Below are 26,799 nucleotides of genomic sequence, written 5' to 3' on the forward strand. Positions count from 1 at the left end.
CACGAAAAGACACGTTCCGGTCTGACGGAGAGGGCTGTGCATCATCAGACAGCCTGCTTTTCGAGCTGGCACAGGAACTGAAAAGGGAATTGATCGCTCTTCTTTCTTAAGAGTTGACTTATTTATTTGACAGAGAAACACAGTGAGGCGAACACGAGCAGGGGGAGAGGGAGAAGCAGGCTCCCACGGAGCAGGGAGCCCGACGCGGGGCTCGATCCCGGGACCCCGGGATCACGACCCGAGCCGCCGGCCCCCGGCGCCCCCACATTACTTTCTTAAGGCATTTCCTTGTGCTCGTCTTCGGGCCGCTCCCTTCCGACAGAGGGAACCTCCGTTCGCCGCACACCGGGAGGGCAACTCCAAGTCTGAAAGCCGCGGCGGGCAAGGCCCGAAGACGGAGCGTCGCCGGGAGGCTGGTGCCTGCAGCACCGGCGACCGATGACCAACACGAAGCGTCCGGCCGGACGCCCGAGCGGCCCAGGGCCATCCTGCCGCAACACTCCGCAGCGGAAGAGGGCGGCGAGGAAGCGCTCCGGCCGTGCGCGGCCCGGCCTCCCCTCAGCGAGGGCAACGGCGACACGGGGCGGCGTCGTCCGCGAGCGCCAGGAGGGGCGACAGTTGGCACGTGCGTGCAGACGGCGTCCCGGAAGGACCCGTGAGGGGGCGGCGCCGTCCGCGAGCGCCAAGAGGGGCGACGGTTGGCACGTGCGTGCAGACGGCGTCCCGCGAGGACCCGTGAGGGGGCGGCGCCGTCCGCGCGCCGACGGGACGCTCGGTGTCCCCGCCACGGCGGCCGCTCCGCGGGGGAAGGGACTGCCGCCGACACGCACGCCCGACCACGCCCGCGGAGGCCCGTCGCGACAAACCGGCTACAGCGCCAGCGCAGAAACACGCGCATCCGCACCGCGTCTAGAAAGCGCCGCCTCGGGGAACCGGACGCGGGAACAGCTCGTCGCGGCAACGCGCGCCGCTCCAGCGCGGCCTCACAGAGCGGGCGGCCGCCGTCCACGCCCGAGCCGCACGCGGAACTGGGCGACGACGGGAGGGGATTCCGGTCCCCGGCGCCTCCTGGAGTCGCACAAGCAACACGCCCTGGACCTCCTCCGCCAATCCCAAGTCGGGGCGCGCGGGCCTGAGCCCGCGGGAGGCTCCTGGGCGGGCCCTGGACGCGCGTGGAGCTGCCGTCACGCGGCTCTGCGGACGGGCCTGCGCGGGCTCGCACGCCCGGCGCTCTGGCCCACACAGTCGCTACTCTATGGCATCTCGGGTTCCCTCTAGCTGCAGGCTGGAGGACTGCACTCGTTTCTCGGCGGCGGCGCGAGGCCCGGCAGCCTCTGCTGAGCTGGAAGAAAGATGGCGGCAGCCGTGCGGCAGGACTTAGCCCAGCTCATGAATTCGAGCGGCTCTCACAAAGATCTGGCGGGCAAGTGAGTGTCTCCCAGGGCCCTGGGCGGTCGGGAGGGAAGCCGTGGACCGGTTCGCGGGGTGACGGCTGCTTCGGGGTGTGGTGCGGCCTGACGACCGAGGGGGCGGGCCTGAGGTCGTCTGCAGACGCCCGGACGGGAGCAGAAAGCCGGCGGAGACCTTACGCCGGGAACCCCGGGGGCGGCCGACGCGGGGCGGCCGTCAGCTTGCTCGGGCTTGGGGAGCACCCTGACATGCTTGTTGAGACTCTGGGAGCACGGCCCGAGGGGCGACTGCCCCCACGGCCTTCTTTGCCGGCCCTGGTGCCTCTGCATCGCCGCGGGCCCTCACACCGAATCTGCTCTCTCTTCGGACCTTTCTTTTTTTTTTTAACTGGAGGAAATGTGTCTTCTGGGACCTCGGTGTAGAGCTTCCCGGGAGCTGGCTCTTCGAGCCCACGGGGCTGAGGGGGTATGGCCGCTCCCGTGCGCGGCCAGAGCCGCCCGGACCGTCTTCTGCGAGTCCTTGCGCGTGGGCTTCTCTCCGCCGCCGACTCGAGGAGGGGCGCCTCCGCGGACCGCCCTCGCGACGTGAGTCAGGGAGCCTCGGGTGGTGGCGTTCGCAGGAACCCGAGGTGTGTAGGGATTCTGCGGAGTTTGTGTGGAAGGCTTAGACCCGTTCCGCGTTAAAGCAGTGCCATCGGCCTGTCACGCGGGCGGTCCCCGTCGTGTTAGCCGAGGCGGCGGGCAGGTGGGTCGGCGAGGGCCCGATCCTCCTCGTACGTTACGCGGCACCGTCCGCGGTAGCGAACTCGCCTTCCGGGGAAGCGCGCGTGCAGCGCGACGGCCCCGACCGTGCGGGTCTGCGTGCGGGTCTGCGTGAGGGGGTGCACCTGCCCTCACCTGGCCTGGAAGCCTCGGCTGTGTTCTGTGGAAACTGCGGCCTTTCCTCTGGGGGCAGACGTCGTCTGGCTCCCGCAGGGGAGATCTGGCTGTGTCCCGTGGGTTTAGCTGGGGTGGACTGCAGTTTCCTTCTCGGGAAAATGGGGGCAGCAGGACAGACGAGTGAGCGGGAGCGCACAGTCGTATCACTTAGAGCGGGTCACTTAGAACGGCGCCTGAGGCCCCGTGCCACAGAACTGTCTTTGTTACTGTTGTTGTTACAGAGCGGATGGTAAGTACGTGAACTGACTTATTCCACGGGCCGTACCTTAGGGGAATGTGTCTTCTTGGTTTAACCCTTTATCCGTGTAACGGTTAGATTTGGATGAAAGTAAAACGATCGTGTATTTTCCCCCAGGCTCAGCTTACATTTCCCCCACGCTTTGCTTTGTGTTTTGTTTTCTTGAAGACCATGAAGTACATTCTCTATCAGAAGAGATACAGGTTTTCAAGTATTCGTAGAATTCTGAAACGTAAGCTAAGAATTCACATCCTCAGCTGTGAATTGCAGGTAAACAATAGTACCTATGTTATCGGTCCTTGAGTTATGTATTCCTGTGTAACAAACCCAAAACTTAGTGGTGTGAAACAACTACTGCTTTTCAGGGTTCTTTGGGTGGACGGGACTGTTGTGCCGGCCTAAGCCAGGCCTCCTTGTGCAGGTGCAGAGTCAGCCGGCAGCTCCGTTGGGGCTGCCGAAGCTCAGACAGACTCCCGTAGGCATCAGGCTGCTGCTGGCCGAGCCTGTCTCTCCACACGGTCTTGCATTCAGTTGTTCCTTACAGGGCCATAGAAGTGTTCCAAAAGGCTGAGAGTGGAAGCCGCCACACTTAAGGCTAGCCATGGAAATCTCACAATGTCGGTTCTCTAAAACAGGTCAAAGTAAATCATCAGACCAGCCCAGATTCAAGGGGAGGAAAAATGGAGCCTACCTCTTTCTGGGAGAAGTGGCCAAGTTACATTAGAAAGGAAATTCTATAAAATAAAGGAAAGGAAATGCAGAAAGGAAAATTCTATAAAAATAGGACCCTTTTTTTTTTTTTTTTTTTGTATTCCTACTTCTTGATAGAGAAGGTACCGAGAAGAGGATAGCAGGCCTTTGGAGTCTAAAGATTTCATTTTACAAGAAGCTGTTAGCATAGAGAAGAGAGGGTAATGGGAGACCTTTTAGCTCTCTTTGACTATTAGGCTGTTTTGCCAGGGCGCCTGGGTGGCTCAGTCAGTTAAGTATCAGCCTTATGCTCAGGTCATGATCTCAGGGTCCTGGGATGAAATACTGCATCCGGCTCTTTGCCCACTGGGGAGGCTGCTTCTCTCTCTCCCACTCCCTCTGCTTGTGCTCTCTTTCTCTGTCAAATAAGTAAATCTTAAAAAAGAAAGGCTGTTTTGTAGAAAAGAAAATAGACTCCTTTGCCTTACAGAGATAGACTTTTGATTAGAACTTTTTAATAAGAGAATGGAATAGAACTGTCAAAGAACAGAAGACACTTACACACCAGGTACACACTGTATAATACACACTATGGACTCTCAAGGGCTCCTTATAACACAGATTCTCTGGTTCTTTGTTATTCCCACACACAGCAGTTTTAGTGGTTCCCATCTCAAGAGTGAAGTTCCCTGGGGCGCCTGGGTGGCTCAGGTTAAAGCCTCTGCCTTCGGCTTGGGTCGTGGTCCCAGGGTCCTGGGATCGAGCCCCACATCGGGCTCTGCTCAGCGGGGAGCCTGCTTCCCCCTTTCCCTCTGCCTGCCTCTCTGCCTACTTGGGATCTCTCTCTGTGTCAAATAAATAAAATCTTTAAAAAAAAAAAAAAAGAGTGAAGTTCCCTAATGTCTGGTGTTTACCATGTGCCAAGCACATCGTTATTTACATTTTTTAATCCTTGAGTAATATTTACATTGCATATGAGGAAACTGAAGTACGGAGGTGAAATACCTCGCTTGAGGTCACATAGCTTGTGGTAAGGCCATAATTCAACCTGTATGCTTGGCTTATAGCCCTTGACTCTAAACACATCTACCTTTTGGCCTTAAATTATCTTCCCCAAACTAGACTACATTTCAGATAATGATTTTTTTTGTGGGGGGGGCTTAAAATACCTATCTTCCTCCACTCTTTTCCACTTAACACTACAATGAAATATTTAGAATACTTAAAGATCAACCTCATTTAGGAAATTATTTCCTTTTTTTAGCATTTTAAATTTTAATTAAAATTTGCTGAGACATCAGTTGTTAATCTTACTGAGATTCTTGAATATTATCATTTTCTTTAAAAAATTTTTTTAACTTAAATTCAATTTAGTTAATGTATAATGTGTTATTAGTTTCAGGGGTAGGATTCAGTCATTCATCAGTTGCATCTAACACCCAGTGCTCATTCCATCAAGTACCCTCCTTACTCCCCATCACCCAATTACCTAATCCTCCCACCCTCAGTTTGTTTCTTACAGCTAAGAGTCTCTTATCGTTTGCCTCCTCTGTTTTTATCTTATTTTTCCTTCCCTTCCCCTGTGTTCATCTGTTTTGTTTCTGAAATTCCACATATGAGTGAAATCATGTTATTTGTCTTTCTCTGCCCAAGTTACTTCGCTTAGCTAAGTACACTCTAGTTCTATCGTGTGGTTATAAATGGCAAGATTACATTCTTCTTGACAACTTAGTAATATTCCGGGGGGTGTGTGTGTGTGTGTACACCACATCTTCTTTATCCATTCATCTGTCGATGGCCCTCTGGGCTCTTTCCATAGTTTGGCTATGGTGGACATTGCTGCTATAAACATTGGGGTGCACATGTTCCTTCGACTCAATGTTTTTGTATCTTTGGGTAAATACTCAGTAGTGCGATTGCTGGGTCATAGGGTAGCTCTATTTTTAACTTTTTGAGGAACCTCCATGCTGTTTTCCAGAGTGGCTGCTCGGGCTTGCATTCCCACCAACAGTGTAGGAGGGTTCCCCTTTCTCCGCATCCTCGCCGACATGTATTGTTTCCTCAGTGGTTAATTTAGTCATTCTGACCCGTGTGAAGTGGTATCTCATTGTGGTTTTGGTTTATAAGGAAATTATTTATTTATTTTATTAAAATTAATAAATAATTTATTATTTCTCCTAGGTATTATCGTATTTAATTTTCTGAAACTTCTTTGTGATGTGTCTGTGTGCATTTGTTAAATCTCTCTGTCAGTTGGGTTTTGCTGTGAGATAAACCACTGGAAAACTGAGTGAATTAAAACAACAAGCATTTACTTTGCTTATAATTTGTTGGTGGGCTGGGCCCAGCTGGGTGGTTCTCCGTCCTGCGTGCTCTGGGTCCCACACGTACCTCCCACTGTGCCTGCTGTCCGCTGCAGGTCGGGCAGGCACCACTGCTGTGCTGTGTTGGTGGGGCAGGTGGCGGTGACTGGGCTGCGTGTTTCGTTATCCAGCAGGTTAGCCTGGTCTTGTTCATGTGGCCACAGCAGGGTCCAAGAGCAAAGGACACACACAGGACCTCTTGAGGTCTCAGTTCACAGCAGCACTTCACTTCTGCCAAATTCTATTAATCAAAACAAGGCCAGATCAAAGGGTTATAGAGTCACACTGCAGGAGCATATAGGCAGAAGGAGAAAGAACTGTGGTTTTTCATTTTGTCTTATTTTTGTTTGTAAATACCCTACTGCATCGTTCTGATGGTGCTTCGCCGCATTTGTTGAACGGATGTATTCGACTCTCTCATGGTCTGGGATGTTTCGGCCGTCTGTTTACAAATGTAGCCTGTGTCCCATTCTGTTCCCTTCTCTAGGATTCCAGTGAAGCCCCCGTTAGGCCTCTTACTGTGACCTCCATGTCTCTAACCCTGTCTTCTGTACCTAGCTTTGGACTGCTTTATTCCGGATAGACTTTTCTGTCCTGCCTCCTAGTTTATCAGTTTTTCAGATGTTTAATCTACTGTTAAGAACTTCATTGAGTGAACTTGGATACAGTATTTTTTAGTTCTATAGTTTTTGGTGGTTCTTTTTTCTTTTCTTTCTTTCTTTTTTAAATATGGTTTTTAAACTTTCTATTTTAAGTACGCTGCACGCCTGGGGCTTGAACTCATGACCCTGAGATGGAGAGTCGCATGCTCTGCTGACAAGCCAGCCAGGTGCCCTGGTGGTCCTTTCTTCAGATGACACTTTTTTCATGATTCTCAGTTTCTTGCTGAAACCTTGAAGCCTGAGTTTATCTCTGTAAACATGGTAAGCGTAATTGCACTGCAGTCTTTCTGGTAGTTGCCGGGATCTGGAGGCCCTGCTCGTTGCTGTTGTCTGTTGCTTTTGTTGATTCTAGCTCAGAGTTATATGCCTTGTAATCTTTGTTGGGCAAGTTATTTAAAAATACACTTTTCAAAACATTTGGAGGCTTTAGGATGTAACCTTTCATGGAGGATTTTCATTTCCTTCTGCCAGTCACCCAAGGGTGATAGCAGTCTAGGCTCAAGGCTTCAGAATTTCATGGTTTACCTAGATGATCCTTAAAATAGAAATTGTAATCTTATTTCCAAAGTGGTGGTGTTTCCTCCTTTGGCAGGCGTGGATCTCAGATTTCTTTTCTTTTAGCTTCTGTAGTTGGCCAAAAATTACAACTTTCCTCTCAGTGTTTCTAGTAGATTGGCAGAATGCCCCAAGGCAGAGCCCACCAGAAGTGCCACTCTGCCTCTCAGCTGTTGGTTCACAGTCAGCAAAGGCTTTCAGGCAGATGCTCTTCATACTCTTATCTTCTCCTGTTTTTTTCTTTCTTGTTAGGATGTTATGCTATTAATTTTTTCTTTTTTGCATTTCTTTCAGCTTTTTATGTTTTTATTTTTGTTTTGAGGTAGAGTTGGTCCAGTCATCTCATTTATCATCATTACCATAGGTGAAAGATCGATTAATACATCCCTGTTCTACTTGTTTTGATTCTAAATAGTGACTGTAACACATTTTCATGTAGGCGTATATTACTTACCTTCAGATTTAAGTGCCAAGAAATCAGGAATCAGCACAGTGGACTTTAGTTCATAGACATAACTGGATGCTCAGTAGACGTTTGTTGATGATGGTAAATGGATAGGGGAGATGCAAGCACCTTAGTTAAATTTGTTTTCCTCTGTAATTTTTATTTTTTTTTAAAGTAGGCTCTGTGTCCAGTGTGGAGCCCAACATGGGGCTTGAACTCATGACCATGAGATCAAGACCTGAGCTGAAACCAAGAGCTGGATGCTCAACCGACTCAGCCTCCCAGGAACCCACCTCCATAATATTTTTTAAGAAAAATATATTTGGTATTTGTCATGTTCTCCATATCAATCACTTCTCCGTTTTTTCTTTTGAGTGCTTAGTAAAAAGATGTTTTATCCTTCTCTAGCTAATCTAACCCCTTTTGGTTTTACTCTCTTCTAAATTAAAATATTACCTCTACATTTTTCATCTGTCTCTTTTTTAATTTTGTTTTTACTTTCTATTAAAACATAAGATATTTCTGGGTTTATATATACCTATATATTTTAAATTACATTGCACTGAGTACATTACTCTTAAGAGTAGAGCCTAATACATTTTCTCACATAACATAGATATGTAACAACTATCCAGATCAAGCTGGGGAATATTTCCAGCATGCCCAGAGGGTCCCTCATGCCCCTTCCCAGTCATTGCCCTCAAATATAACCACTGTTCTACTTCTGTCATCGTGAATTGGGTTTGCCTGTTCTTGAAATGCACAGAAACGGAACCATTCAGTTTATAGCCTTTTGTGTCTATCCTTTTCCACTTAACATATCTGTGAGATACATTCATGCTTGAAGTATTCCTTATTGATTTGTAGAATGCCATTTTATTAGTGGGCTTCACTTATTGATGAGCATTACAATTTTCTGTAGTTTAGAGCTATTTTGAATAAAGCTACTATGAAAATTTTTGTATTATTTTTTTGTGGACATAAACATTCATTTTTCTTGGATATATACCCAGGAGTAGAATATTTGGGTTATAGAGTACACGTTTAGTTTTAGTAGATAACTGCCAGTGGTTTTCTGGAGTGTAGATCACTTTACACTCCCGTTGGGTATAGGTGAGATTAGTTCCCCTACATTCTCACCCATACTCAAATTTGTTAGTGTTTTTAATACTATACATTCTAGTGGAAGTATAATAGTATCTACTTATGCTTATAATCTCATTAACTTAATGAGTATTGAGGTGGTTGGGAGTCTTTTAATATGCTTACTGGGCATTTGGATGTTATCTCTAGTGAAGTGCTTACTTATTTATTTTTTATTTTTTTGCCGAATACATGAATTTCAAGTATTTTTTCTATCTATGGCTTGCATGTTTCACTTTTTTTTTTTTTAAGCTTTTAATTGAACAGGTTATAGAAGAGGTTTGATAGACCAGAGCCCGTGCCGTCATCAGACTCCTCTGATTCTTCTTTCTTTGCTTCCACTTTCTTCTCAGCTGGAGCAGTGGTGGTGGAAGGAGCAGGACCTCCTGCTGGCACAGCACCAGGTGCTGGGGCGGCTCTCCCAGCCGCTCTGTTGGCAGCTGAGGCTCTCATGTTGACACTGGCCAGGGCCTTTGCAAACAAGCCCAGCAGGAGAGGTTCAGCATTCCTACCTGCTGTTCTAATGAGGGCGTTGATCTTTGCCTCTGTGACCTCATTGTCCTGCAGGGTGAGGGCCAGGCAGATGCAGGCGAGTGCCGTCCGGACACTGCGGATGCGGAGCTAGTCACTGGATGCGAGGGCCTCACCCCCTCACGGCATTAGCTTCCTTGAAAGGACCGAGCACCTTAAGGGCAGCTGAGGAAAGCATGTCTCACTTTCTTAATGGTGACTTTGATAGATATTTTTTTTTTAATATTTTATTTATTTATTTGTCAGAGAGAAGGAGAGAGAGAGAGAGCACGCAAGCAGGCAGAGAGGCAGGCAGAGGCAGAGAGAGAAGCAGGCTCCCTGCCGAGCAAGGAGCCCATGTGGGACTCCATCCCAGGACCCTGGGATCATGACCTGTGCCGAAGGCAGCGCCTTAACCCACTGAGCCACACAGGAGTCCCTTGATATTCTTAATTTCAAAGAAACATATCCATTTTTTATTCATACAAAATTTTTTTTCTTGTGGTGAGAACTTTTAAGAACTACTTTTTTAGCAACGTTCAAATATGCAACACACAGTATTATTAACTACAGTCGCTGTGCTGTACATTACATCCCCATGACGTACTTATTTTATAACTCAAAGTTTGTATCTTAAACCACCTTCACCCATTTTCCATACCCCACTCCTTGCCTCTGGCAGGCACCGGTTTGATCTGCATCTGTGTGTTTGGTTTGGTTTTACTTTAGATTCCACTGTAAGAGAGATCATTTGGTACCTATCTTTCTCTGTCTGACTTATTTTGCTTAGCATTAATGCCTTCAGGATCTATCTATCTTGTTGCAAAAGGCAAGATTTTCTTCCTTTTTATGGCTGAATAATATTCCATTGTATTTACATAAGTGTTCTTTATCCATTCATTCATAGATGAACACTTTAGTTGTTTCTGTATCTTGGTTATTGTAAATAATGCTGCAGTGAACATTGGAGTATTTATATATCTTTTCAAACTAATGTTTTCATTTTGTTTGGATAAATACCCAGTAGAATTATTGGATCACAATGTGGGGTTTTTTTTGAGATATCTTTATACCATTTTTCGTAGTGACTGCACTAATTTACATTCCTACCAACAGTACATGAAGGTTCCCTTTTTTGTGTATCTTCCCCAACACTTGTTATTTCTTGTCTTTTTTTTTTTTTTTTTTTTTTAGATTTTATTTATTTATTTGACAGAGATCACAAGTAGGCAGAGAGGCAGGCGGGGGCGGGGGTGGTGGCGGGAAGCAGGCTCCCCACCGAGCAGAGAGCCCGACAGGGAGCTCAATCCCAGGACCCTGAGATGACCTGAGCCAAAGGCAGAGGCTTAACCCACTAAGCCACCCAGGTACACCATTTCTTACCTTTAATAGTAGCCATTCTAACAGATGTGAGGTAATATCTTATTGTGGATTTGACTTGTATTTCTCAGATTATTAGTGATGTTCAACCTGTTTTTGTGTGACTTTTGTTCTATTTCTGTGAAAAATGCTGTTGGAATTTTGATAGGGATTTCATTGAATCTGTAGATTGCTTTGGGTAGTATGGGCATTTTAACAAGACTGATACTTTCGGTCTGTGACTATGGAGTGTCTTTCCTTTTATTTATGTCTTTAGTTTCTTTCATCATTGTCTTACAGTTTTCAATGTACAGATCTTTCACCTGGGTTAAATTTATTCTTTGTTCTTTTATTCTTTTTCTAATTTTAGTATATGTGCTGCCGAAGCGAACACTCTTTTATTCTTTTTGATGTAACTGTAAATACGATGTTTTCTCTTCCTGATGATTTGTTATTAAGGTGTAGAAACACAACAGATTTTTTAAAATTTAAATTCAATTTAATTAACATATGGTGTATTAATAGTCTCAGAGGTAGAATTTAGAGATTCATCAGTTGCATATAATACCCAATGCTCATCACATCATGTGCCCTCCTTAAAAAATGCCCATTACCTGGTTCCACCCACCTCCCCTCCAGCAGCCCTTAGTTTGTTTCCTACAGTTAAGACGCTCTTATGGTGAGACACGTGGGTGGCTCAGTGGTTAAGCTTCTGCCTTGAGCTCAGCTCATGATCTCAGGGTCCTGGGATGGAGCCCCGCTTCGGGCTCCCTGCTCATGAGGGGGCCTGCTTCCCCCTCTGCCTGCTGCGCCCCTTGCTGTGCCCACACACTCGCTCGCTCTCTCTCTCTCTCTCTCTCTCTCGGACAAATAAATAAATAAAACCTTTATTTTAAAAAAAAGTCTCTTATGGTTTGTCTCCCTCTCTGTTTCCTTCTTATTTTATGTTTCCTTCCCTTCCCTTATGTTCATCAGTTTTGTTTCTTAAATTCTACCTGTGAGTGAAGTCATACATATATACATATACGTATTTGTCTTTCTCTAATGGACTTGCTTCATTCAGCATGATGTGCTCTAGTTCATCCACATGTTGCAAATGGCAAGACTTCATTCTCTTTGGTGGCTGAGTATATTCCATAGGTATATGTATATATATATAAAATTGTGTATATATAATATATATATATTGATATACATAGCATCTTTTTTATCCATTTATTTATTGATGGGCATGTGGGCTCTTTCCATATTTTGGCTATTGGAAACACAACAGGGGCACCTGCGTGGCTCACTTGTTAAGTGTCTGCTTTTGGCTCAGGTCGTGATCCTGGGGTCCTGGGATTGAGCCCTGCATCGGGCTCCCTGCTCTGGGGGAAGCCTGCTTCTCCCTCTCCCACTCCCCCTGCTTGTGTTCCCTGTCGCTGTGTCTTTCTCTGTCAAATAAATAAATAAAATCTTTAAAAAAAAAAAAAGAAACAGAACAGATTTCTGAGCATTGATTTTATACCCCACAACTTAACCGAATTCATTTATTAGTTCTGCAGTCATATTCCTTATACTATTCAGTTTTATTCATTTCAGTGACTTTTGTTTTATTGTAATTTGTGATAATATTATTTGATATTTAAATTTTTATTTGCCTAGACTATACCTTCAAAGACTAAGGTTATTTAAAGTCTCTTTAGTGGGCGCCTGGGTGGCTCAGTGGGTTAAAGCCTCTGCCTTCGGCTCAGGTTGTGATCTCAGGGTCCTGGGATCGAGCCCCACATCGGGCTCTCTGCTCAGCGCAGAGCCTGCTTCCCCCTCTCTCTCTGCTGCCTCTCTGCCTTGTGATCTCTCTCTCTGTGTCAAATAAATAAAATCTTTAAAAAAAAAAAAGTCTTTTTAGTATCATACACAGAATCTCATACAGCATTTTAAAAACCCTAGGTGCTCAATTCACATTTTTGGATTATTTAATATGGCAATATTAAATGATTTTTTTTAAAGATTTTACTTATTTATTTTTTAAGATTTTATTTATTTATTTGACAGAGAGAGAGAGAGATCGCAAGTAGGCAAGTAGGCAGAGGGGGAGGGGGAAGCAGGCTCCCCGCTGAGCAGAGAGCCTGACTCGGGGCTCGATTCCAGGACCCTGAGATCACGACCTGAGCCGCAGGCAGAGGCTTAACCCACTGAGCTACCCAGGCGCCCCTAAATTTTATTTATTAGAAAGAGAGAGAGGGAGGAGCAGAGGGAAAGGGAGAAGCAGACTCCCCCCTGAGCAGGAAGCCTGACTCGCAGCTTCATCCTGGGACTCTGGGATTATGATCCAAGCTGAAGGCAGCCGTTTAACTGACTGAGCCAGCCAGGTGCCCGATTGATTATTTGAACCCCAGATTTAGGTTTATTAGTCATTCCTTATTATTATTGTAAATAACTAATTTTTAGTTTCTATTTATATTTTATATGTATATTATATGTATTATATATATTATATAATTTATAATTTCTATTGTAAATAACTAATTTCTTATTCTAGATACTGGAATACTGGAATTTATATATTAGAGAATGAGTAAGATAGCGTCTAGCCTGAACTCTATACCTCTCTTTCTTAATCTGTAAAAGTTGAGAGTTTGATGAGGCAATTCGTAATGCTCTGGCAAGTTGTATGATGTGGTTAATGTAAAAGTTTTATTACTTTCTAGGGTTTTTTTTTTTTTTTGGTGTGGTTATTTATTTATTTATTTATTATTATTATTTTTTAAGATTTTACTTATTTATTTGACAAACAGAGATCACAAGTAGGCAGAGAGGCAGGCAGAGAGATAGGAGGAAGCAGGCTCCCTGCTGAGCAGAGAGCCCGATTCAGGGCTCGATCCCAGGACCCTGGGACCATGGCCTGAGCCGAAGGCAGAGGCTTTAACCCACTGAGCCACCCAGTGCCCCTTTGGTGTGTTTTTTAGTACAGATCAGTTGGTAAGTTATGAAACGATGCTTTAAAACTGGTTAATTAGAGGAGCGCCTGGGTGACTCAGTGGGTTAAGCCTCTACCTTCGGCTCGAGTCATGATCTCAGGGTCCTGGGATCGAGCCCCACAACAGGCTCTCTGCTCAGCAGGGAGCCTGCTTCCCCACCCCCATCTGCCTGCCTCTCTGCCTACTTGTGATCTCTCTCTCTCTGTCAAATAAATAAAATCTTAAAAAAAAACTGGTTAATTAGAAAATTTCTGTGCGACATTGTCATCTTTGAGTATAATATTGTTAGTATAAAATAATTTATAGGGATGTCAGATTAAGGGGGCTTAGCCATGAATATGAAAAATATGAATAATAAGCCAATCTCAAATGAATAAACCATTGAATGCCCAGAGCAGTGAAGTAGATGTATAAATATAGATATGGGAAATAGTATATGTGCATGTGTGTGTATGTGTGTATAGAGAAAGAGTGAGATAGTCCATGTTAATGAATTTTCAGATAGCTCAATATTGTCCCTCAAATATTTTTTTTTTAAAGATTTTTCATTTATTTATTTGACAGACAGAGATCACAGTAGGGAGAGGCAGGCAGAGAGAGAGAGGGAGAAGCAGGCTCCCCGCTGAGCAGAGAGCCCGATGCGGGGCTCGATCCCAGGACCCCGGGATCATGACCTGAGCTGAAGGCAGAGGCTTTAACCCACTGAGCCACCCAGGCGCCCCTATATTTTTGTTTCTTGACTATATTCTGGACAACGTTCTGAATAATTGGCAATACTATTAGGTTTGTGAAATATATTAACTAATGCTTTTAATAAATATTGCTATTAAGACAGAGGGATAAACAATAGTATAATACTTGTGTACCTACCACTCAGTTTAAGAAATAAAATACTGTTTTATTACTTACCAATACTGTTAAATATTTGAATGCTTGTGATATGCTGCTTTAGGCATTATTTGTATAGCAGTCAACGAAACAAACAAAATCCTTGTCCTCCTAGAGTTTATATTTTTAGGAAGGGGTTTGCCATTGCCTAATAATTGTCATTGTTCCTGTTTTTAGCATTTCCCCCATCCTTTTTTTAAAAAAATTAAGATTCTTATTTATTTGAGAGAGAGAGAGAGGGTGAGTGAATGCATGAGTAGGGGGAGGGATAGAAGGAGATGGAGAAGCAGAGTCCTTGCTGAGCAGGATTCCCAACTGAGGGGAGGGGGCTTGATCCCAGGACCCTGAGATCATGACATGAGCCAAAGGCAGACACTTAACCAGTGGAGCCACCCAGACGCCTCTCCCCCATCCCCATCCTTCTTCTTATTTGAATCTTATGTGGTCATGAATATTAGGCAGAATAGTTATTAGAAGTGATTGCAAATAAAGAATGTATAGGCTTGTCTGACAGCATGAGGCATGTTCTGTCAGTGCATTTGGCTTGGTAGAGTTTGTTTTGTACACACTAAGACATTCAATCCCTAGTATTTTGTTTCACTGCCTAGTCAACACTATCCTGTTGTTGGTAACCCTAGGTTCATTAGGTCCGCAAAAGGAAAGGTTCTGGGTCACCTCAAATAACATTTTTGTGTCTGTGTAATACATAATTGAAGGAAATATAGCTTATTTTTTTAAGACATTTGAAAGAAAGTTGACTTTTTTAAAGAGAAGAAGGCAAATCATAAGAGACTTCTTTAAGAAAAGATTCATTGACTTACTTAAGAGAGCACGAGCTAGCATGTGCACATGCCTGCACCCAAGTGTGGGAAGGGGGAGAGGGAGAGAGGGAATTCCAAGCAGACTTCCTGCTGAGCATAGGGCCATTGTGGGTAGGGTCTCAACCCCACAACCCCAAGATTACAACCTGAGCTGAAATCAAGTTATATGCGCAACTGGCTGAACCACCCAAATACCCCAAAAGTTGACATTTTAGTTTAAATTTAAAACTAAAACTTTTTCGGGACACCTGGGTGGCTCAATGGGTTAAAGTCTCTGCCTTCGGCTCAGGTCGTGGTCTCAGGGTCCTGGGATCAGGCCGAGTCGGGCTCTCAGCTCATTGGGGAGCCTGCTTCCCCTTCTCTCTCTGCCTCTCTGCCTACTTGTGATCTCTCTCTGAAAATAAATAAATAAAATTAAAAAAAAAAAAACAACCTAAAACTTTTTCAAGAAAAAGTGACACTTTAGATCCAGTAACTTAGAGTTACCAATTCACTTTCTTGTGATGGGCTTGAAAACTTTTTTTTCTTTTTTAAGTAGGCTCTACGCCCACTGTGGGGCTTGAGCTCACAGTCCTCTAGATCAAGAGTCTCATACTCTATCAACGAAGCCAGCTAGTTGCCTCTGGGGCTGAAAACTTAAAAAAAACTTGTGGTATACTGTACAGAAAACAAGAAGAAGTGATACCTTAGAATTACAGATTTAGTGTTTCTTGTGATGGACTAGGAACTTACAACAACAAAAGAAATCTATGGTGTACTATAAAGAAAACCAATTAGAGCACTGTGAAAAAAACCAGGGTAAACAGAAATGAGTAAACATCAGACTGAGCATTAGAGTATGTCGTGTCCTCTGAACTTTATTTTCATTTGGTGTTGTTTTAGGTACCGTCAGATCCTGGAAAAAGCCGTTCAGTTATCTGGGGCAGAACAACTAGAAGCTTTGAAAGCTTTTGTGGAAGCAAGTAAGTGGAATGAAAATTCCATGTTTGCCTTGTATTACTGAGTTAGGACTTCAAAGCTTGCTCAGGCTTGTTTTAGATCAAGTTACCTATATAATTTGCATTGACATTAAATTAAATCACGTGGAAATTCACTTTAGAATTTACTTACTCCTTAGTTATTTTTCAATAAGTTGTCTTCAGAGTTACATTACCAATTAAGGTTTTATATAGTAATTGATACCGTAACTGATGAAAGACAATGTAGCATAATGATAAAGAGGATAGTCTAGATTCAGTCTGGTCTCTTGTTCTATTAGTTGTGTGTTCTTGGGTAAGTTACTTCCTTTGTGACTCCATTTCCTTGTCTATAAAATGGGGATGGGATAGCTACCCTGTAGCAATGTTGGGAGAGGAAAGGAGTTGATATACCAAGTAAAGAGCTTCGAATAGTACCTGGCATATAGTAAGTGCTGCAGAGGTGTTAAGTGTTACTAACGTGAAGAACACTCCGTTTGAATGGGAACCAGACATTTCCATTCTTCAAGACATTCTCACCTACTCCCTGACTTCAAACGTATCCAGTTATTTTGAAAACTACTCTTTGAAAACTACTCGAAAGTCAGGCTGGAGTTGATACAAGTTAACAGTATTAAGGACGCTTGAGAGGGCTTTACACTGTACAGCATGCTTTCTCACACATGCTCGTGAGAAGTGCTAGTTTGTGTAGGAATTTCTTTTGAACGGTTGTAAATGCCCAATGGCACTTGTAATGAAACTATTTTCTCAGCTGTATCCGGCTTTATCCAAGAATGAATTATGATTAATACATCATGAACTGATTACAAGCTTGTTGCAGGTTACTGTAAGTTACTGCTTCAGAAAGATCGGGGCCTGCAGTGGGTGTTGAACTGGCAGTGGCTTCAGAAAGACTGATAGGAATGGTTTTATTGAGAGCACTGCATTGTAGTAGCAAAAGAATAGTGATTTTTATTATAAACTTTGATCTTTGTATAAACATTGAATCCAGTGCACTAATGAAAAGCCATCTACCAAAAATCATTCACATCAGCTGAGCAGTTTTGAACCGACATTTATTTTCCTGGTAACTGCTGGTTTCAGACTTAATTTATCTGAGCAGTGGTACAAGCATGATGCATCTTTTAAAATATAATAATGGTGCTAATAATAATGCAATTTGTTGAGTGCTTGGTGCCCCATGTTGTTTAAAGTGCTCTGTGTACAGGGCGTTTAAGCTTCACAGCAACCTTAGCTAGCCACATTGTACAGATGAGAAAACAGAAACCCAGAGAAGCTGATTTCTTTTGGAGGGCGTCTGATCAGGAGTGCTGGAAGCGGTGTGGCTTCAGAGCTCTCATCTGTAATCACATACAGTATTAAAAACTTATAAATGTTTATAAATAATGTCATTAAGTCTGCCTGTATGTCTAGTGCTGACTTCAGTTTTATTTGACATTTTTATTGGGAAAGTACAGGTGGCGGTAACTGTCCCTACTTGCTTTATTTAAATTTCATGAACGTTATCTCAGTTTCTTCTTTAACTCCTTTTTGTAACCAGGTGGAATATAAGTAGATACATAAAAATGGAGGTGTTTCTGTGCCTTCCCTTTGTAGAAAAATAAGGAAGAGAAGGACGAATATAAAATTCTCAAATGTAAAAGAAAACTTTTCCCCAGCCATTTCTGTTTCTTAGAAAAATATAGGGGATTTTTACTGTTTTGGTGTAATCACTATGTAATCAAATAATTCAGCATAAGGAAAACTAATTGTGTAATATAAGCTGATATGGGTGTGGAAATCCCTGAATAATGCACTGAAGGTTCATTATTAGGAATGCACTAATATATATTGTTTTTAATGTTAATTTTAGGTAAAAATTGATTGCTTAATGAAAATTTATAAATGATTCATGTTTTCTTATCTTTTTTTTTGTCAAGTGGTAAATGAGAATGTCAGTCTCGTGATCTCTCGACAGTTGCTAACTGATTTCTGTACACATCTCCCTAACCTGCCTGACAGCACAGCCAAAGAAATCTATCATTTCACCTTGGAAAAGATCCAGCCTAGAGTCATTTCATTTGAGGAGCAGGTAAAAATCTAGAGCAATGACTTTTGAACATAAGATAGCAGCAGTTATTTTGAGAGGTATTACTACATTTTTAAAGGAGATGGTCATCCAGTTTTATTTTTGACAAAACGGTGTGCCAAATAGCACGTTACAATGTAAAAATAGATACTAGGATGTTGTAACTCCAGCTGACAGTTGCTCAGATGTTACAATTTGATTTATAAACCAAATATTACTCTTTAGACAATTTTTAAGAATCAGCGAAATTGTTAATAAGCTTAGAATAATAGGAAAACTCCAACATTATGTATGCAGTTAACATAAAAGTAAAATTTCATATTTAAGCTAAATTACTGCCATAATCCACATTGCAGAAATGTGTTATTTAGTTCAGTATTTTGGTATTCTGTATATGCAGAATTCATTAAAAAAATAGGGGTGGTCTAGTGACACTTGTACTATTTACTTGTCAGCTTAATATGTTAAATGAAAGCATTATCACAATAGATTAACTTCGTATCCATTTATTTTAGCCACTAATGTGAGATGGAGTAATTTAACATGTCTGCCTGTTATTCCAGGTTGCGTCAATAAGACAGCATCTTGCATCCATATATGAGAAAGAAGAAGATTGGAGAAATGCAGCCCAAGTGTTGGTGGGAATTCCTTTGGAAACAGGACAAAAGTATAGTAAATAGTGGATATTGGATGGAGATTGTATATAGGATATGTATCATTGTTCACTTGTGTTTTTTCTCACATTCTAGTGAAGGAAACATCATAAACAACTTAATAAGTACAGACATTTTGTAGAGTATTAGAAGGTGATAAGTGCTCTAGAGAAGAGTAAAGGGAAAGTGGGGAACAGGTTGCATCATTAAATAGGGTGATTGCAGTGGTAGGGTGTCCAGGTGCATCTTCCCAGACACTTGAAGGAAGTGAGGGAGTGGCTGGGAGCTGAGAGAAGACTGTCAGGGGATCCTGGTGGGGAGGATGGCTAGTGTAAAGGCCCTGAGACAGGAGTGCGCCTGCAGGATGCCAGTGTGGTTGGAGGGGAGCGAGCCAAGGGAAGGTGGGGGCTGAGATCAGAGAGTACCAAAGACTGGGTTACGTGGGTTCTTCTAAGTCAGTTTAAGGCCTTTGGCTTTTCTCTAAGTGAAACGAGGGGGAGCCATTGGAGGATTTTGTATGGAAGACCGACGTGATCTGATTTATATTTTAGAAAATCATTCTGACTTCTGGGTTGAGACTAACTGTACCACTGCAGAGAAGATGGAGATTGTGAGAAATGTTGGATTCTGGATATGTTTTTAAGGTAGAGCTAAGGGTTTTCTGGTAGCTCAGATACGGAGCATGAGAAAAAGAGCCAAAATAAATCCTGGTTTTGGTCCGAACTGCTGGAAAGATGGAGTCGCCGTCTGCCGAGTAGTAAAGAGGAGGTTCTCGAGGGGAGAGCAAGAGCTCCGCTTCGAGCTTGTGATAACCAAGTGGAAGTACCTAGTAGGGAGTTGAGTGCATTAGGTACTGTTCTTGACAGTGACCGTGATGATCATTTTGATAGTGCTGGAGCATTATCTTCATCTGCAAGGATATCAGAGAACTGAAAATTTAGCAGTTTTCTAAACAAATTAACCTAAAAGTGATTAAAAGTAGAATCTGGATAAACAGTAGAGAACTGATTTCTTTAAAGAATTATTCATTTTGGTAATTACAGTAATAAACTTAATAGATGGCATAAAAATTGGAAAATTCAAAAAAAGTATAGTACTCTTTATAGCAGTTCATGTAAATTTGAGTTATGAATGGAAATAGAATACTACAAAATGCTAGCAACATATGACTTGAGGAAAAATTCTGAATTAGTATAAAAAAATTTAAAAAGCCAAGACTTTCAGAACTTGACCATGTAAATTGTAAACTCCGGTCTTGCCACATGGTGGCATCACTTTTGCTGGTAATAAAAAAGATTTTTCTGTAAGGATTAATCTTGAATTTTGTAAGTTTTGAATTATGTGAGGTGTCAGTTGTGCATTTCTTGCATAAAATGTGGCCACAGAGATAAAGAAGAAAATGAAAACCACCTGTAATCTCAACACCTAGAGATAATTGGTATGACTATCTTCATAAGTACGTATAGAAATACATCTTTATAATAGTGTCTTACATGCTGTTTTATCCTGTTTTTTCATTTAGCAAAAATACATGACTGTTATCATATAGTAATGATTATAACAATGTGTATTATCCTACCATCTTAATGTACCACAATTTAGTTGATTATTATAAATATCATAATAGGTGATTCCCAGTTTTTTCCTGTTAGATATTTATGAGTAACTTTATAAATGAATATTCCTTTTATATATGTGTACACATCCCTGATTATTTTCTTGAGATTAATTTTCTGGAGGTAAAATATAGTGGGTAATGAATGTATGCATTTTGAAGGGTTCAAAGGGTGGTTGGAAAATATATTGCCAAATTGTTTTCCAGGATGGTTTACTCATTTATAGCCCCAACAGCACTATGTGATCCACCCCTCAACTAGGCATTTTTTAAGTTCTTTGACTTGTGAGATTATCCGAGGATTGAAGGAAGCTAAAAAACAATAGAACAATCATGATAGAAAAAATTCAGTAAAATTTATTTTGTAAATATTTTTTAGACTTTTTCTAATACAGTAAAATTTTGATTCTCTTATTTTAACAGAATATGTAATGAAAAAAATGTATTTTCTCCAACTCCTAAAAACTTTCTTGATAATATATATATTTAGTCATTCTGTTTTTTTCTGTTACATCCTAGGCAGTACAATGTAGATTACAAACTGGAGACTTACCTGAAGATCGCGAGGCTATATCTGGAAGATGACGATCCTGTCCAGGCAGAGGCTTACATAAATCGAGCATCATTGCTTCAGAATGAATCCACCAATGAGCAGTTACAGATACACTATAAGGTAACAGATGAGCTGATTTGGGATTAATTTTGTATTGGAGAATCCTACTATACTAAGATGCTCCAGAACATCATTTTATTTTTTGCTTTGATTTTGAATTTTTGGCTTTGATTTTGAATTTTTTCCCCTAATTAAGAAATTTCCTTTTTTAGGTTTGCTATGCACGTGTTCTCGATTATAGAAGAAAATTCATTGAAGCTGCACAAAGGTACAATGAGCTCTCTTACAAGACAATAGTGCACGAAAGTGAAAGACTAGAGGCCTTAAAACATGCTTTGCACTGTACCATCTTGGCATCAGCAGGTAAACTTGTAATTTGTGCTTTCATGTGTAGTCAGTTACCTTTGCTTAATAATTGCAGGTTCATTACTACTGGAGGATTTAGCAAAGAACTATTTTTCAAGGGGATGTCTTATTGCAATTATAATTATGGTAAATTTATTTTAAACATTTAAACAGTTAAAAACAGCAATAAAATAGATTGCTAACTTAAAAATTTAAATATGCATGTATCAGTCTATTACCTACATGTGTTAGGAGTAATTAAGAGCGATAACATGAAATTTAGTTTGCCTAATATAGCTCTTAAAAATAAATAATGAAATTCAGTGAAAATTATATAGAGGGAAATAAAAATTAAAATTTGGAGATTGATAATAACGTACTGCTTTTGGGATTTTCTTTAACTTCAAGCCTTAGTTTTTGTTTTTTTTTTTCCAAGCCTTAGTTTTATATCTCACATTTATCCTTTTCTTTGGCAAATATGAAAAATAAACTGTTCTTTGTTCTTTTTTACTAAATTATAGCATATAAATCACTCAACTTATAAAGCAGAAAAGACATTGAGAAAAAATGCTGGTAATGCTAAGCCATGGCTTTTCTAAATCATTTTTAGAATGCTTATTGATCTGTATTTAGTTGAGAGCTTGATGACATGTTCATACTACACATTTCATTCCTTATGAAGCAGTGATCTTACTTATTGTATTTTTGTTACTGAAAAGTCAATACATAGAATGGTATTGCTTCCAGTTCTTAAGAACTTTTACTGGTTACTTGGGTTTCCTTCACGTAAAAGTGTCTGTTTGTATCCTCTTTTTTTAATAAACAGTAGCATGATATACATACTTTGTAACCTGCTTTTTTCCTACCTGTATATTGGCAGTCTTTATGTGTCAATACATATCACTCATTCTTTTTGGATGAGCAATTGAGTATTCATTAATTCTGTGTTGGCAGTAACTTTGTAGAACATAGCTGCCACAAATCAGGACTCCTGACTATATTTTAGTAGGCAAAAATGGAGTCATAACATAGTTTCTTATTGGAGAAATAGGTTGTGAGAATATTTGATGCTCATTTGTTTCCCTTAGGACAGCAGCGTTCTCGGATGCTAGCCACTCTTTTTAAGGATGAAAGGTGCCAGCAACTTGCTGCTTACGGGATCCTAGAGAAAATGTACCTAGACAGGATCATCAGAGGAAATCAACTTCAAGAGTTTGCTGCCATGTTAATGCCTCACCAAAAAGCAACTACCGCTGATGGTAATGAACAGGTCTTAATTTGTGGAAGCAAAGATTTAGGTACACACTAGTGGCAAGTGTGTTAAATTTGAAGCATCTTGATATCTTTCTGTAATATTTTTATACAACACTTGATGACCAAAAAGGAGTATTATATTGACTGAAAATGAGTATTATATCCAGATAGGGTTTAAATAATAAAAATAGCCCTATTGGAAAGCATATTGTAGAATAATGCATTTTCAGTGATTATAAGGGCAGAACTATAGCCTATGTTAATAGTGCCTGATTTTTATTTTTTATTTATTTGTTTTTAAAAATTTTATTTATTTATTTGACAGAGAAAGACAGCAAGAAAGGGAACACAAGCAGGGGGAGTGGGAGTGGGAGAGGGAGAAGCTTCCCGCTGAGCAGGGAGCCCAGTGCAGAGCTCAGTGCAGGACCTTGGGATCATGACCTGAGCCAAAGGCAGATGCTTAATGGCTGAGCCACCCAGGCGCCCCTAGTGACTGGTTTTTGAAAAACTCAAACCCTTTGATAAGTACCTTAATTAATTTTTTTTAGAGTTTTTATTTATTTATTTGACAGAGAGAGATCACAAGTAGGCAGAGAGGCAGGCAGAGAGAGAGAGAGAGGGAAGCAGGCTCCCTGTGGAGCAGAGAGCCTTATGGGGGGCGGGGAGGATCATGACCTGAGCTGAATGCAGAGGCTTAACCCACTGAGCCACCCAGGTGCCCCAACCTTAATTAATTTTAAGCATCAGTTTTTAACAGTATAATTATCCAGTCCTGTTTTAGATAGAGTAAAATTTGGCACAGAGCTTGCTTAAGGTTATTCAGGGTGAAAGTGCTGCCAGTAAGAATAGAACTTGGTGTCATGTTTCCTAGTTAAGGGATCTATTTGCTTGCCAGGCTACCTTTTCCAGAGAAGTTTTTAATAGTTGCTTGTTTGTAACATCAGTCACTTTATATATGTTTGTCTACAGAGGTTTTAAAGTAACTGAAAACAATAACATATGTAATAATAAAAATATAAACAAGAGTGTCAGAAACATGAAAAAAGTCAAGATAAACGCAGATCTGTTAGACTCACTTCCTTGGATTCAACATCATCCTATATCAAAGAGAATTCAGCTGTAAAAAAGTCATGTATGCAGGGGGTTTGCTGAAAGGTATACACTTCACCCAATCTTACTGCCCTGAGTTAGACCAGATCACTGAAGGGATTGCAGTGACCGCCTGTTGAATTTTTCATTTAATTTGTACTTTAAGAAGCAAACTAGTTGATTTTCATCTTTCTGTCTAAAGGAGGTATTTTTTCTATAGGATATTAGTTATGCAATCCTCAGGAAAAGTTCCTTTACAGTCTTGCAGTTGTGATTCTCCTGATCAGTTTTTTGTTTTTTTTTTAAATCTTATTTAAATACACTCTGGGGGCGCCTGCGTGGCTCAGTGGGCTAGAGCCTCTGCCTTCTGTTCAGGTCATAATCCCGGGATCCTGGGATCGAGCCCCGCCTCAGGCTCTCTGCTCAGCGGGGTACCTGCTTCCCCCCCACCTGCCTGCCTCTCTGCCTGTTTGTGATCTCTGTCAAATAAATAAATAAAAATCTTAAAAAAAATACACTCTGAGTTGATTGGTTTTTCTTATCTTGACTGCTAGAAAGCTTATTAAATTTGCAGCCCACCTATAAATAATGTGTATGTATGTGTTTTGATTGTTGTTACTTTTAAATTCTTTTCCATGTATTCTGAGCAGCTAATATTCCGAGATGTCTAACAAGTTGGAAAAGATAGTTAAAAAGAAAAAGTTTCTGGAAGTGATATAGTCAAACTTCACATTTGACTTTGAACTTCCTGGCTATGAAAAAAAATGTGAAAAAATTCTTTCTAAAAAGGATGCTTCATAGGACCTCTGAGGATGCAAATGATCCTCAAATCTATCCCATGGGACTATAAAGAGGGGACAGATGTTTTGTTGTCTTCTCCCATTTTAGGCCTTACTTTTTTTCTTATTTATCTCTTCTGGACATTTTTGTTGATTGGCATTATAACCCTTAGCAATCTTGAGATGTAATTTTTTAAAATTATAATTCATTGTTTGTTTGTATTCTTAAAGTTGTGTAATATTACTGCTAATCTGCTTTCTGCTCACTAGATTTGTCTGTCGTGGGCATTTCATATAAGTGGAATCACACAATATATAACCTTTTCACTTGGCAAAGTGTTTATCCATGTTGTAGCATTTATCAATTCTTTATTCCTTTTTATTGCCAAATCATATTCTATATGTGAATATACTGCATTTTATTTCCTCATCAATTGATGGACATTTAGGTTATTTTCACTTTGGGCTATTGATAATGCTTCTATGAATATTCATGTAAAATTTTTTCTATTTTAATTCAGTTAATGTATAACGTATTACTGGTTTCAGAAGTATAGGTCTGTGATTCATCAGTCTTTACCCAGTGCTTATTACATCACATAACCTCTTTAATGTCCAACACCTAGTTACCCTACCCCTTCATCTCCCTTCCCTCCAGGAACCCTCAGTTTGTTTCCTGTGATTAAGAGTCTCTTATGGTTTGTCTCCTTCTCTGATTTCATCTTGTTTTATTTTTTCTTCTCTTCCCCTATGATCCTCTGCTTTGTTTCTTAAATTCCACATATGAGTGAAATCACATGATAATTATGTTTCCCTGATTGACTTATTTCACTTAGCATAATACCCTGTAGTTCTAGCCACATCATTGCAAATGGCAAGATTTCATGCTTTTGGCGAGTATGTAATATTCCATTGTATACATATGTCACATCTTCTTTATCCATTCATCTCTCAAAGGACATCTAGGCTCTTTCCATAGTTTGGCTGTTGTGGACATTGTTGCTGTGGACATTGGGATGCAGATGCCCCTTTGGATCACTATATTTGTATCTTTGGGGTAAATACCCGGTAGTACGATTGCTGGGTCGTAGGGTAGCTCTATTTTCAACTTTTTGAGGAACCTCCATACTGTTTTCCAGAGTGGCTGCACCAGCTTGCATTCCCACCAACAGTGTAGGAGGGTTCCCCTTTCTCCGCATCCTCACCAACACGTTTACTGTCTTGTCAGTTTTAGCCATTCTGACCAGTGTGATGTGGAGTATTTTTTCATGTGTCTGTTGGCTATTTGGATGTCTTCTTTGGAGAAATGTCTGTTCTTGTCCTCTGCCCATTTCTTGATTGGATTATTTATTCTTTGGGTGTTGAATTTGATAAGTTCTTCATAGATTTTAGATACTAGCCCTTTATCTGATATGTTATTTACAGATATCTTCTGCCATTCTGTTGGTTGTCTTTTGGTTTTGTTGACTGTTTCCTTTGCTGTGCAAAAGCTTTTTTATCTTGATGAAGTCCTAGTTGTTCATTTTTATCTTTGTTTCCCTTGCCTTTGGAGATGTGTCTAGCAAGAAGCTGCTGTGGCTGAGGTCAAAGAAGTTGCTGCCTGTTTTCTCCTCTAGGATTTTCATGGATTCCTGTCTCACATTGAGGTCTTTCATCCATTTTGAGTCTATTTTTGTGTATGGTATAAGGAAATGGCCCAATTTCATTCTTCTGCATGTGGCTGTCTAATTTTCCCAGCACCATTTGTTGAAGAGACTGTCTTTTTTCCACTGGACATTCCTTCCTGCTTTGTCGAAGATTAGTTGACCATAGAGTTGAGGGTCTATTTCTGGGCTCTCTATTCTGTTCCATTGACCTGTGTGTCTGTTTTCGTGCCAGTACCATACTGTCTTGATGATGACAGCTTTGTAATAGAGCTTGAAGTCTGGAATTGTGATGCCAGTGTTTTGGTTTTCTCTTTCGACATTTCTTTGGCTTGGAGCCGACTTTCTCTGGTTTTGTGCTCCACTGCTCTGGCCGGTGGGCAGAGGCTCCCACCCCACCCCTTTCCCCACCGTGGTCTGTCTTCCCATGTATTACCTTGATTCACTTCTTTGCAACATCTACTTTGCAGAAAGTGGTCGCTTTTCTATTCGTAGAGTTGCAGCTGTTCTTCTCTTAGCTTTCTGGTTGACTTCACAGTTGTTCAGAATGATTTGATAGCTGCCTAGCTGAAGTCTTGGGACCAGATGAAATTACAGTCTCCTACTCCTCCACCATCTTCCTTGTAAAAATTTTTGTATGAACACAGGTTTTTAATCCTTCTCGGTATCCACCTAGGAGTGGAATGACTGGGACGTATGATAATTTGGTGGTTAGTCCTTTGAAAAGTTGCCAGACTCTCTTCAAAAGCAGCTGCTCCTTTCTGCATTCCTGCCAGCTGTG

At 41.5% G+C, this 26,799-nt stretch overlaps 1 protein-coding gene across 9 annotated transcripts in view; it reads left to right on the top strand.

Moving 5' to 3' along the window:
• Positions 1-26,799, top strand: part of COPS4 (COP9 signalosome subunit 4) — a gene marked incomplete at its 5' end in the record, with an annotated part of 52,932 nt that overhangs the window by 17,043 nt on the left and 9,090 nt on the right. For 2 of the 9 annotated variants that reach the window (XM_080797537.1, XM_080797538.1), the window contains 7 exons: positions 1,167-1,427; positions 15,865-15,944; positions 17,879-18,030; positions 18,591-18,694; positions 20,815-20,968; positions 21,121-21,271; positions 22,342-22,512. In XM_080797537.1, coding sequence (XP_080653663.1) covers positions 1,354-1,427; positions 15,865-15,944; positions 17,879-18,030; positions 18,591-18,694; positions 20,815-20,968; positions 21,121-21,271; positions 22,342-22,512 — 886 coding nt within the window. Of the gene's footprint in view, positions 1-751; positions 1,428-1,547; positions 1,995-2,446; positions 2,578-2,754; positions 2,857-15,864; positions 15,945-17,878; positions 18,031-18,590; positions 18,695-20,814; positions 20,969-21,120; positions 21,272-22,341; positions 22,552-26,799 lie in introns of those variants that run through there. The other 7 variants (XM_080797536.1, XM_080797534.1, XM_080797532.1 and 4 more) reach the window with 7 other exon arrangements.

Source organism: Martes martes (assembly GCF_963455335.1).
Source record: "Martes martes genome assembly, chromosome: 2".
NCBI lineage: Eukaryota > Metazoa > Chordata > Mammalia > Carnivora > Mustelidae > Martes > Martes martes.